General features: G+C 41.8%; 2 protein-coding genes across 2 annotated transcripts; both read left to right on the top strand.

Moving 5' to 3' along the window:
- Nucleotides 1-1529: 1529 nt before the first annotated feature.
- Nucleotides 1530-9271, top strand: LOC115675583 (GDSL esterase/lipase At5g41890). The gene is given in 8 exon segments (XM_056318458.1): nt 1530-1542; nt 1889-2074; nt 2177-2345; nt 3652-3783; nt 8562-8604; nt 8703-8964; nt 9041-9225; nt 9227-9271. Coding segments are annotated over 8 exon segments (1035 nt in total).
- A 728-nt stretch (nt 9272-9999) lies between these two features.
- LOC115675649 (beta-carotene isomerase D27, chloroplastic) lies at nt 10000-13217 on the top strand. Its single transcript, XM_030598398.2, has 6 exons — nt 10000-10656; nt 10950-11042; nt 11869-11930; nt 12384-12490; nt 12643-12738; nt 12811-13217. The coding sequence occupies exons 1-6, from the start codon at nt 10255-10257 to the stop codon at nt 12858-12860; spliced, it is 810 nt and encodes a 269-aa protein (XP_030454258.2). The 5' UTR covers nt 10000-10254; the 3' UTR covers nt 12861-13217.
- The last annotated feature ends 301 nt before the right edge of the window (nt 13218-13518 follow it).

A 13518-nucleotide genomic window follows, 5' to 3' on the forward strand; every position in this document is an offset into this window, starting at 1 on the left:
GTCATAGCAAATTTGCTCCGTTAGCGATTGGAGAAACAAAACAGCGGTCCACCAAGGGAAAAACGTGGCAATTGAGGCTAATGGCCGAACCTACACCACCTTTCCTTAAATTAAGAGAAGCAACATTCATGCAAAACATCACTCGTTCCGACCTAAATGCCTGACTAAGTAGAAAATCAACCAAACAATGAACATGTCCTTCTGGCCAATCGGGCCGTGCCAGATGTCGAAATGCCATGGGCAAGAATCCAGAGTCCCACACCGCATTTATAGCACATCCACTTTTATGCCACGCATTCAATGAGCTTTGCCTAACATTGTGATCGGACGAAATTAAGCGTAAATCCGGCATCAAGTTTTGGCGTACATGTGGGAGGACAAGATTGCAGGAACGATGGGGAAGAGCATAAAAAAATCCCTAAACTTATTATATTGATTCTAATTCAGTTCTGAATATTTCAATTGGACCAATTTAGCTCTAAATTTTTGTACATTAGTGTTAATTCGATCCATTTGGTCAATTTAAGCTGGAAATCGCTGATGTGGATACCGACTATTCTACATGGCATGGCCGGCATTGATGTGAACATTTTTTAATAATATTGTTATATTTTTTTGAATTCTTATAGTTTTTTTTGTTCTTTTCTTTTATTTTTTAATTTTTTTCCTTCATTTTGGCTGATGAGGGGGCGAGGGCCTGCAAGCCCTTGCGGCCCCGCTCGTGGCTGGCAAGGGAGTGATGGCCCTGGGCAAGGCCATTGTGGCCTTGCTGGCCAAAATTAAGGGAAAAAAAAAGGAAAGAAAAAAAATAAAAAAAATAAAAGTAAATAAAAGAACAAAATATTATAAAAATTCAAAAAATTATTAAAATATTATTAAAAATGTCAGCGTCAGCGCCAACCGTGCCACGTAGGACAACCGGCGCTCACGTCAACGATTTCTGGCCTTAATTGGCCAGATGGACTGAATTTGTACCAATGTGAAAATGTTTAAGACTAAAATAGTCCAATTGAAAAGTTTAATACTGAATTGGTACCAATATAATAGGTTTAGGGATTTTTTAGTACTTCCCCACAACTATTGCTGGCTTATCTTACTAAATCAAATTTGACCATTTACACTGAAACAATTCAAATCATATAGGTTTTCCAAACAATATAAACTGACTTTGGTACTTACATCAATTCATGAAAAGAGTTTTTTTAATTGAAGCTCTCTCTCGTATTGGGTAAGAAACTAAAGTCACGTCTCAAGAGAAAGAAAAACTCTAAGTTTTCATTTGGCAAAGGAAAGGATTCCCTTCATTAACATTTTATGGACTTAAGGTACAAAAGTCGCTTTTAGTATTATGTATTAGGTAATTGCGCTTTCACTTCCTGATATGATTCATCTTTGCTGTACTTTGACTCTTTTGAGTTCCCTAAAACTTAAATGACTCGCTCCCCCAAAACAAAAGAACTCTTCCCCGTGTTCAATTTAATTCACTCCTGACCAAAAAGAAGAAAGAAGACCCAAAAGGTAATTGAAAAATGGGAGTTCAAAGTTTGAATTTATGACAATGCGAGAACTGCTTGACCTATGTGGTGTTTGAAACCCACATCTTAAACTACGCGCCCACCCCTACCTCTGCGAGGTGGTGTTTGAAAGCTCTGTGTGATCCGAAGTTGACCAAGTCACAAAGGAGCAATTTCTGTCCCCTCACCTGCCTCAGCCTCGTGCACGCCATGCTATTCTCAGTCGGTTTTGTGTTTGGGACACAGATACTAGTCAAGCTGGTCATTCACACAAGATCAAAACTATTTCGAAATACCACTTGAATTTTTTTCAAAATGGCGATCCAAAAGTTGGTAATGATACTGCCAATGATGCTCTCTATTGTCTCCTTGAGTTTTGAACTTCGTTTCTGCTTCATTTTCCTATGTGTTCAGGGACTCGCTCATGGATTCTGGAGATAACGACTATCTTTTGACGCTCTCCACGGCCGATTCGACTCCTTATGGCATCGACTTCAAGCCCTCTGGTGGTCAACCCACGGGAAGGTTCACCGATGGCCGATCCATTGCAGACATAGTCGGTACATTCTTGCCCTGATAAACATGTTTAAATTCCTTTTACTCCAAGCCGCAACATGGATTAGGTACATGCTACTAAGGGTCCTCACTTGATTGAAATTTAGGTCCAGCTCTTAGGGAAGAGTCATTTCCTCCACCATTCTTGGCCCCAAATAGTCGAGAACATGCCACGAGTAGGGGTATAAACTATGCTTCCGGAGCATTAGGAATCTTGGACGAAACAGGATCCTTGTTCGTAAGTCCCATTTCTATTCTAATCAACAGAGCAACATAGTCCTTGTGTTATTGGAATCCAAATGAAATTTCCTGCTGTAATGCATTGTGTTATTGCATGATTTTGTCTAAACTTGACTATACTTTGGTTCTGTTTGATTGCTCCGAATTCTATCTTCTTGGTGATATATCTTTCTTTTTTTCTCTTTTAGATTAACTGATTTGACTTTGGATATTTTGTTTGTTATCCCTTGTTAGTTTTAGATAGTACTACAATATTACAGTCGTTTCAATCAGATGGATTTACCAAGTGAGGTGGACTGAAGTTGCTACAGATTCAACTGAATCAAATATAAAAAGCACGCCGTCCACTTGCCTCCATATCATTAGGAATTCACCATATCATAGTTGTAGCTCGGATATAAGAGAAATTATTGCATGAATATAGTGTAAGTGCCAGAATGAATCTTAACCACTAAAAATGGAGGGCCCCTGGTACAAAGTTCTAGTATCCTAGCCTTCATCTCTAGTTTATATATGCATGTAAGGGAGAAACGAATGACTTCCTTTTTTCTTTTATGGTCGGAAGAACTAATTTTATTGGATAAAGGAGTACTTAAACAAGAGAGCCCGTCAAAGGGATATCAAGACAAAGTAAATTTCAAAGGTCTTAAGGAAGACTGGCAACCCCATTTGAGGAAACGGCATTCTGTCTCTGGGCTTTAGCCACCCAGTCTGCAGCTTGATTAGCACTTCTCCCCACATGGGCTACGGTGGCGTTAGGAAGTCTGCCCAGTAAGTCGCGGGCCTCCAAAATAAGTGCAATGGCTTCCCACAAACACTGAAAGAGACGGTCTTAACACATTTCATCACTCTATCCACCCACTTATCACAGAAACTCAACCTTCGCAAACACGCGTCCAAAAAGTCCCATTCAACTTTATCGTAGGCTTTTTTCATATCCAATTTCAGCACAGCCTGGAATTTCCATTTTCTCTTTCTCTCACTGGTCTCTTTCTCACCCTCTACTGGTGTAGCATTTCTTGCACGATGAGAATGTTATCTTGGATTTGCTCCCTCCCACAAAATTTGTTCGACTTCTATAAGATCAGGGAGCAATGGTCTCAATCTATTTGCCATCACCTTCGAAATTATTTTGAAAGCAAAATTGCATAAATTTATAGGGTGAAATTGATCCAGTCATTCCGGGTTTTGAACTTTCGAAATCAATGTAATATGGGTTTTGTTTAGTTCAGGATTGAGATTCCGTGAATTGAAAAAAGTTTTCACTCCGTTGAAAACACCCATTTTAATTACCACCCGGTAGTGCTGGTAAATTTACCATTCAGGGCATCTGGTCACGGAGCTCTCAATTTGACATCGTAAACTACATCCTTAAGAGTTCAGTTTATTCACTCACAATTGGGTCTAATGACATCATAAACTACATCTTACCGTCCGTACCATATCTCTCTGCCCAGAAGTTGCTCCCCACAATGTACCTATTGAATAAACACAACACCAGCACGTGAAGTAGTGTTGAAGTGGTCAAATTTTAGTTTTACATGTTTTCAATAATGTAGTAGTGGAGTCCTAGTTTGTAGGGGTTTGTTTCTACACGTTTTAGTTAGTGGGATATGTTAGTGGGTCTTTGTTATTGTTATCCTGTTGTTATTTTCTTGCTGAGTAGTTTTCGATGTTATGTCTATTTTAATAGGCTTGTGATCTGTTGAATTATATGTACGAGAGTTTTTCAGCAACAATTTTTTGTGTGTGTCCTCTTCTACTCTTTGCTCTCTTTAGAGGTTATTGAACCATACTTGCCGCTTGTTCTTTTTCAACAATCTGGTATCAGAGCCAGGTTCTAGGTATTTTGTGAGCATCTCTATTGCCAAGATGGGTGATCTGCAAGTCGTTGGCGGAATCAAGAAGGTCAGCAACAAAAATTACAATTCTTGGTCTACCTGCATGATGTCTTATATGCAGGGCCAAGATTTGTGGGAGGTTGTCAATGGAAACGATGTGAGACAACCGGAGGCTGAAGATGCGAATGGGACATTGCGGAAGTGGAAGATTAAAGCGGGCAAAGCCATGTTCATTTTGAAGACGACAGTTGAAGAGGATGTGCTGGAGCATATCCGAGATGCGGAAACTCCCAAAGAAGCTTGGGATACGTTTGCTAAGCTATTCTCTAAGAAGAACGATACGAAGCTCCAACTCTTAGAAAGTGAGTTGTTGTCGATGGCGCAACGCGACATGACGGTCGCTCGCACTTCCACAAAGTGAAGACGTTATGCCGAGAGATTACCGAATTGGATCCGAGGCTCTGACATGCGATACCAGATGAAGCGAATCATCATCCATGGTTTGAGGCCAGAATTCAGGAGTTTTGTTGCTGCCACACAAGGATGGCAAACTCAACAGTCACTTGTCGAATTCGAAAATTTGCTAGCTGGTCAAGAAGCATTAGCTAAGCAAATGGGAGGAGTCTCGTTGAAGAATGAAGAAGAGGCACTCTATGCCAACAAAGGCAAGTGGAATTCCAAGAGGCATGCCTACGGTGGATCCAAAAGAACGATGACAAGGCGAGAAGTCATCAAGATGAAGGGAGCGTTCGTGCATGGAAAGGTTCTAAGAACCATGGCAATGGCCAAAAGTTTGAAGGGAAGTGCTACAACCGCAATAAGAAAGGTCATATGGCGAAAGATTGCTGGTCAAAAAAGAAGGCCATCGAGAGTAACGCTGCTACTTCAAAAACGAAGACGAATGGGATCTTGAGGCTTTCTTTGCTGTAGATAAGGAGGAGCTAGCCCTTACAGCAACAATATTCAATCAAATCGATTATGAGAATGATTGGATCGTTGACTCGGGCTACTCAAACCATATGATCGGTGATAAAGAAAAGTTGCAGAACTTGTCAAAGTACAAGGGAAGTCGGGTGGTGGTGACGGCGAATAACTCAAAGTTATCGATAGCCCACATCGGTAATACGGCCGTCTCTCCCCAATGTAGCGATGCCGAGGTGCCACTCCAAAACGTCTATCATGTTCCAGGTATGAGAAAAAATCTTCTCTCGATAGCACAATTAACATCTTCTAGCCATTTTGTTCTGTTTGGTCCACAAGATGTGAAGATATATCGAGACCTTGAGATTACGTAAGAGCCGGTAATGAAGGGACGATGAATGGAGTCTCTGTTTACGTGATGTCTGCGGAAACCGCATATGTAGACAAGACGAGAAGGAATGAGACGGCAAACTTATGGCACATGCGGCTAAGTCACGTTAGCTATTCCAAGCTAGATGTGATGATGAAGAAGTCGATGTTGAAGGGACTTCCACAACTTGAAGTGAGAACAGACACCGTATGTGCAAGGTGCCGTCGCATGGAAAAGCGCACCGTTGCCGTATGAAGAGTCCAAATTTAAAGCGAAGGAACCATTAGAGTTGATACACTCGATGTGTTTGGACCAATTAAGCAAGCCTCCGTTGGTGGGATGAAGTATATGGTGACCTTCATTGACGACTTCTCGAGGTACGTGTGGGTTTACTTTATGAAGGAAAAATCGAAACTCTTTCAAAATTCACGAGTTCAAGAAGGTAGCGGAAGCGGAGGTTGGTAAAAGAGTCGGTTGTCTACGCACCGACAATGGGGAGAGTACATCTCAAATGAGTTCACGCATTTCCTTCAGAGTGCGAATACGCCATCAGTTCACATGTGCTAGCACTCCGCAACAAAACGGGTGCCGAAAGGAAAAACGGGCATCCGGCGAAGTATGTCGAAGTATGCTTCATTCAAAGAATGTTCAGGGACGGTTTTGGGCGGAAGCGATGAAGACTGGGCCTTCGTGACCAATAGGCTTCCTCAACAAAGGTTATGCTTTCGTTCACCTTTTGAAAAATATGGAACATGAAGCCTGCTGTTGGTCATTTTCGAGTTTTTGGATGCATGTGCTATGTATTTGTACCGACCAGTACGTAGCAAGATGGAGAAAAGGTGTTAGGTGTATCTTTGTAGGATACGACAGTCAAAGAAAAGGGTGGCGATGTTGCGATCCAACAACCGGGAAATGCTACACATCTCGGAATGTGGTGTTTGATGAAGCTTCCTCATGGTGGTCCTCGAACAAGGAAGTACTACCGGACTCGGATGTTTTTAAAGAAATGTTAGAAATTTCTCAATTCCGAGTTGAGTTCAAGTGAAACAGAGGTTGCGACGACGATGTAGATGTTGAAGAAGGCATAGCTCAAAATCCTTGGCAAACAGGTGTATACCAAAGGCCAAGCGAAGAAGATGAGCCAAGTGGAGCAAGTACACCAACTGCACTTAGAAGGTCAACAAGAGCCCGAAAGCCAAATCCTAAGTATGCTAATGCCGCCATAGTAGAAGAGTCGATGTAAAAGAGCCCGAGACATTTGAGGAAGCGTCTCGAGTTCGGAATGGATTAATGCTATGGAAGAGGAAATTGCCGCATTAGAGCAAAATCGAGACTTGGGAGCTCATACCAAAGCCAAGAGATGTGAAGCCTATTTCTTGCAAATGGGTGTACAAGATAAAGCGCCGCACAGATGGATCAATAGAGAGGCACAAAGCTCGTCTGGTAGCTCGAGGGTTCTCTCAACAATATGGACTAGACCATGATGAAACGTTTAGTCCGGTATGCGAAGTTTACAACCTGTACAAGTCCTACTGGTACTTGCAGCAAGCAAAAGTTGGAACTTGTGGCAAATGGACGTGAAAATGCATTTTTGCATGGGGAGCTAGATCGGGAGATCTACATGAGCCAACCAATGGGCTTTCGGAATCAAGACCATCCCGAGTATGTGTGTAAGCTCGGAAGGCTCTCTATGGGCTAAAACAAGCACCGAGGGCTTGGTATGGTCGATTGCTGAATTTCTTACTCATAGTGGTTATTCGGTGACATCTCGCGGATTCTAGCTTGTTTGTCAAAGCTAAAGGAGGGAAGCTAACTATTTTGCTGGTGTATGCAGATGATTTAATCATCACGGAGATTGGGAAGAAGAAATTCTCCAAACCAAGGAGAATTTGTCGGTTCGTTTCAGATGAAAGAACTTGGACAGCTCAAACATTTTCTTGGTTTAGAGGTCGACTATACTCGTGAAGGAATATTTCTCCATCAGCAAAAGTATTCCAAAGATTTGTTGAAGAAATTTGCAATGCGTAGATGCAAGCCAATCTCGAAACCGATGGAGCCAAACGCCAAAATGTGTGCTCATGAAGGGAAAGATTTAGAAGATGCTACCATGTATCGGCAGTTGGTGGGTAGTCTTATCTACTTAACTTTAACAAGACCGGATGTTTCTTTTGGTTGGTGTGATGAGTCGCTACATGCAAAATCCAAAGAAGACTCATTTGGAATCAGTCGTCGAATCTTGAGATATGTGAAGAGCACGCTTGGCTATGGTATTATGTACAAGAAAGGTGGAGATTGCGGACTAGTTGGCTACCTGTGATGCCGACTATGGGTGACCATGATTCCGCGTTCAACTACCGGTATGTCTTCATGCTTGGGTCCGGAGCAATTTCTTGGTGTAGTAAAAGACAACCAACGGTGTCTTTGTCAACCACGGAAGCAGAATACCGAGCAGCAGCGATGGCAGCTCAAGAAAGCACTTGGCTTATGCAATTATTGAAAGACTTGCATCAACCAACAGAGTATGGTGTCTCTTTGTACTGCGACAACTTGTCGGCAATACGTTTGGCGGAGAATCCAGTTTTTCACGCAAGAACTAAGCATGTGGAGGTGCATCATCATTTTATCAGAGAGAAAGTCTTGCAAGAAGGAATTGAGTTGGAGCATGTCAAAACAATAAACCAAGTTGCAGATTTGTTTACAAAAAGCTTGAGTAGCAACAAGTTAGAAAGTTTCTGTCATTAGCTCAATATGGTGAAAAGAGTAGAAGCTGGTGTTGAGGGGGAGTATTGAATAAACACAACACCAGCAGGTGAAGTAGTGTTGAAGTGGTCAAATTTCAGTTTTACATGTTTTCAATAATGTAGTAGTGGAGTCCTAGTTTGTAAGGGTTTGTTTCTACACGTTTTAGTTAGTGGGATATGTTAGTGGGTCTTTGTTATTGTGATCCTGTTGTTATTTTCTTGCTGAGTAGTTTTCGATGTTATGCCTATTTTAATAGGCTTGTGATCTGTTGAATTATATGTACGAGAGTTTTTCAGCAGCAATTTTTTGTGTGTCCTCTTCTACTTTTGCTCTCTTTAGAGGTTATGAACCATACTTGCCGCTTGTTCTTTTCAACAGTACCAAAGTTTTCATGATCTCCAATTTGACATTGCAGCTCAAGGTAACATTCTTGGTCACAAATGCTCACATCAAGCTAGTGCATTCTTTCACAATGTCATTGTAATGAAGATATAATTCATTTCGTATCTGGGCACTAAGAGGCTGCGTGACATGGGGGCTAGAAAACTTGTCCTGGTTGGGATCGGCCTGGTGGGGTGCATACCCTTCGTCCGCGCCCTCAATCTGTTTCTTCCCGGCGGAAGCTGTGTCATACAAGTGAATCAGTTTATTCAGGGCTACAACAAGAAGCTCAAGGAGCTGCTTGACGAGCTGAATCGAGAAGGAAGTCGTGAAGCCATATTCGTATACGTGAATTCATACGACATATTAATGGAAATTGTGCTAAACTATCGGCGACATGGTAATCGTACCAATTTTTTCGTACCATATTCGTATGTGTACTTTTCTTTCTAATTCACCCTCCCAAATGTTTTCAGGATTCGAGAATGCTGATGCCCTGTGTCGTGGGGGATTCTTTCCGCCGTTCGATTGTTACAACGCGACCTCGGTGATGTGCGACGATCGATCCAAGTACATGTTCTGGGATGCTTATCGGCCCACAGAAGCCGCCAATGCAGTTGTTGCTCAGGAATTGCTGGATGGAGATCAAACGAGAAGCTACCCCCATCAACATTCGTCAGCTGTACACCTATCATTTCCCCAGCTAGTTTAGGGAGCTTAAGATGGAGTGCGACGTTATATATGTGAACATGCTAAGAAGGATGTGATTCAGACTGTAATAATTCATATGTCGAAGCATTTTCTCTGGAAGGAAAACAATGCAGCAGTTTCTGATAAAGTGCTCTGATTCACTTCTTTTGAAACATTTCTATCTTTCGATGGTTGAAGAACTCTAAATTGGAGAAATGCTGGCCTAGTTGGCAGTTGCACTACAGTTTCATAAAATTGCTATCATACATCGAGAAAATTAAAAAATAATATATTTATTCGCATAGTATCGTCGTTACATCAATCTGTATTTCATTTGATATGTTGACACGCGAAATTATTCCGTGAATACTATGGATCCTACAATTAATTACATCTCGCTTTCCTATGAGTTGTATCCCTTTTTTTGGTCCCCTTATCTCCGAAGTATTTGCAAAAACAATTATCTCTACTAAGCTTTTGACTGCAGAGTTTTTTCATATGCTGGGTTATGATTACAACCTTTAACATTAAGGCGAGAGGATGAGATGAGGCCATGGACCCATGAGCCCCATTTCTCTGGCTGATCCTTCCCCTGTTCGCGTGGCGCAGCTTCCCACCTCAACTGTGCAAATCAATTGCGGGGCACAAATCAATTTTCATCTAAATCACTAACTTCAAAAGATGGAAGGAAAAGAAATGCATTTCGTTGAAGGAGCAAAAAAAAACTAAAAAAAAAGCCAGAGGATAAAGATCTAAGCATGCCTGGATTTCACTTTTGTTATTTTTTGTCGAAGATATGGATGGAAAAAAGTCTGGGATTTTGTATGGCTGCTAGCTTTCCTATGAAAAACCAAGCAAGCTCCACCAGCCAAACGAAAAGAAGTTGTTTCTGCATTGCATTCGTGCATTTACGTGCTGTGATTCATTGCTAATGATTCTTTGAAACGAACGAAACAGAGGACGAAAAAGCTCTGTTCTCTTGCCATTTTCGCATCAATTCATGGTGGCTCTCGCTCACAGCAGCTCTCAGCTCCTCCACTGCCCGCCACCGCCCGGCCGCCTCCGCCCTCCTCGGCGGAAAGCCGTGGTGAGGTGCGGAATCGCGGAGCCATCGGGGGAGCCGGCTCCGATGGGGCAGAAGACGAAGTACAGGGACGGGTTCTTCGAGAAGGCGTTCATGACCCTGTTCGCACGCAAGATGGAGAAGTTCGCGGCGTCGCCGGCGAGGGCCCGAGGAGGAGGCGGCGGCAGTGGCGAGAGGCCGAAAGGGTGGCTCGAGTACGACTACGAGAGCTTCGTGGACGTGTCGAAGAGGGTAATGCAGGGGAGGTCTCGGGCTCAGCAACAGGAAGTGGTCCGAGAAGTGCTCATGTCGATGCTTCCTCCCGGTGCGCCTGCTCAGGTGGGTAAGTCCTTTCTTTATTTCTTTTTAATCGAGAATTTCATTAGTTTGAGAATACCCAGTATGTTTTGAGGGTTCAGTGTGATGGTGATACTGCAAAGTCTGAGTTTTCACGATGAATCATGTTCAATTCTCAGAATATCGGTTGTACTTATCACTTAATAACGGCGAGTCTATCAAAATTTATGAATTTTCCTTGCATCGTCAAGTGCCTATCTTTAACGAAACCCTGTTATAGTTGTAAAGCATGGAGCTGAAGCAGTGAACTGGTGATTTATTGATTGTCGGTGCAGTTTAGGAAGCTGTTTCCGCCAACAAAGTGGGCTGCTGAGTTCAATGCTGCACTAACCGTGCCTTTCTTCCACTGGTTGGTTGGGCCTTCCGAGGTAAATTTTTGCAAATTTACACCAATCGCTGGTACTTTTTCTCTGGCTATTTGGTTCAAAAGCAGAGGATATCCTGGAAGAAGTCCTATAGAATTGCTGTTTGGAACTGTTCTCTATAGATGAAAACGGGAGTTTTAAAACGTTCGCGTGCTTCGGAAGTTGTGACTTAGAAAATCTAGTTTTCGACGAAGAGTTGGGCTGTTTATGGACCACTCTGATGTAGATGCCGGCGACACATGATTTGCAACTAAAAAATTGTTTAGTACAGTTGGCACTCTGTTAAGACGGCATAAACCTACAAACCTGAGTAGTGAGTTTCTCCTCAGTAGTGGATGCACGTAGAAAGAAAGGGACCAGAGACTGTATAGCTTTTTGCCCGAGTTTTCAAGGCTGAAATGAAGAAATGTTTCTTTTGATGTGGGTTTGGGTTTCAAAACTAGGTCTTGAATGCGTTCCTCAAAGCTTAGAGGTTGCAGCACGGACAATGAGTAAATGACTGAGGATGATATTTTAGTATATTCAGGAATAGGATCTTTCTGCATAGCAAATTCATAAACTGTGTGACCTAAGAACAGCTTGACAAAGGAGTACTCTGGATTTTAGAAACAGTTCCTAGCAAGAGCATAAGGTCCGGAAATTTCTGCATCCAAGTTCTTTATGTCACTGCTCCTGAAATGTTTTAGTTGGTTTTTTTATGACCTCATGCTGCCGCCGATGTCAATGATCAAGCATCACGGACTTCTCCACTTTGATTACTTCCTGATGATGTCTATATTTGGTAGGGCCGATTATTCGATACAAACTCTAACTCATGAGCTTCCAGTAGGTTGTGGAGGTAGAAGTAAATGGAGTGAAGCAAAAAAGTGGAGTGCACATTAAAAAGTGCAGGTAAAATCTCTAACCCCCACCTCCCCCCCCCCCCAATCTATCTTAGTGGCAACATTGTTGCAATAGTTGGCGATCTTCTTAGATCAGATCTTTAGGAGATTCAAAATTTTTATGAAATAAGGTGCAGAGCAAATAAGTCTCAAATTGCACCAGCATCTATCTTCTTAGATCAGATCTTTAGGAGATTCAAAATTTTTATGAAATAAGGTGCAGAGCAAATAAGTCTCAAATTGCACCAGCATCTAATTTCTTGCAATGAGATTGTCCAATTTTCAGACTGAGGCAGAACTTCCAGTCTTTATCTTCTTGCTTATAAATGCTATTCTTTGAATGGGAAAGCAACACGGCAAGGCTCTCTTTAATATTTACTTGTCTTACTATTCTTGTTTTTGTCTTTGACAACTTTCAGCTAGTCTTCTATTTGCAATTTACCACTTGATTTTTCTATTTTAGGTACTTGGAGAATAGCGGTTGTGTAGGGATGTGTGTAAACATGTGCAAGATACCCACTCAGGATTTCTTCACCAATGAATTCGGGCTACCCCTCACCATGATTCCAAGTATCCTCTCATATCCAAACTTTTCGATCGATATGTAGACGCCATATTTTCTGTGACTAAATGCATTACGGCCTATCAGCATGAAGTATCTATCTTTTGGGTCATATGTGGAACTGCTTTAAGCATCTTCCGATTCTGTTTTTGTTGCCCAGATTTTGAAGATATGAGCTGTGAAATGGTGTATGGTCAAGCTCCACCGCCATTTGAAGAGGATCCTGTGTCTAATCAGCCTTGTTTTGCAGATATTTGTAAGTAATATAAGTTTTCCTTGCGTAGCCCGCAAGCTTTTTCTTTGTTTCTAACACTTACATTTCCCTCAGGCTCAATCTCAAATCCTAGCGCTAGCATCTGTACGAAACTGCAAGCTTGATAAAGATCTCGTGAGCTTTATTTATTTATACAGCAGATTCAATCATCCATTGCAGTCCATCATATCCACAGATTATAGGGTTAAACATGCCAAACCATTTTTATACCAGTTATCAACTATGTCTTGATTCGGAAGAAAGAGATGCGGATTACACATTTGTTGTCATTTATCTTGGAAATATACGAGGAAGGTATTGCTAGGTCTACCATTTGTCTGTATAATTAAATCCTGAACCTGAGATGTACATTCTCAAGGAAACATATCCATGTACCACTCAATGTACATTTAGAATATGTAGTAAGTGTCATAAATGGTGCCCGACAGGAGTTATGCAATATGATGATTTTCTCTTCACAAGCTCAATGAATCGATTACATTGAGGTTCAGGTGATTCGAATAACTGATGAGCTAGAAAGAGTAGGTAATAGGCTTAGACGTGAGATTACTTCAGAAACTTCGGTGCTTTTACCTACATAAATCATGCATCTTGGTTCATGTGCAGCCTGATCGGCTTACCAGGTCGACAAATTGTGCCTATTAGGAGTATTTCCACTTCATATTCTGCCTCCATAAGATTTTGTAGTATAAGTTCTGATGTTTGGTGCAATCGAAGGATCAGAAGATAGTTTTACTGACCGGAAACAAGCCGATTGAGTTC

The sequence above is a fragment of the Syzygium oleosum genome, unplaced genomic scaffold (genome assembly GCF_021117445.2).
Source record: "Syzygium oleosum isolate NSW1041296 unplaced genomic scaffold, Sole_v2.1 Sole_v2.15, whole genome shotgun sequence".
Classification (NCBI taxonomy): domain Eukaryota; kingdom Viridiplantae; phylum Streptophyta; class Magnoliopsida; order Myrtales; family Myrtaceae; genus Syzygium; species Syzygium oleosum.

Excerpts from the sequence above, each read along its gene's own strand:
- LOC115675649 (XM_030598398.2), top strand. The coding sequence starts at position 10,255 with ATGGTGGCTCTCGCTCACAGCAGCTCTCAGCTCCTCCACTGCCCGCCA. Across the intron at positions 10,657-10,949 it reads CTCCCGGTGCGCCTGCTCAG|TTTAGGAAGCTGTTTCCGCC; the intron begins GTGGGTAAGTCC and ends TTGTCGGTGCAG. Across the intron at positions 12,739-12,810 it reads GCCTTGTTTTGCAGATATTT|GCTCAATCTCAAATCCTAGC; the intron begins GTAAGTAATATA and ends CATTTCCCTCAG.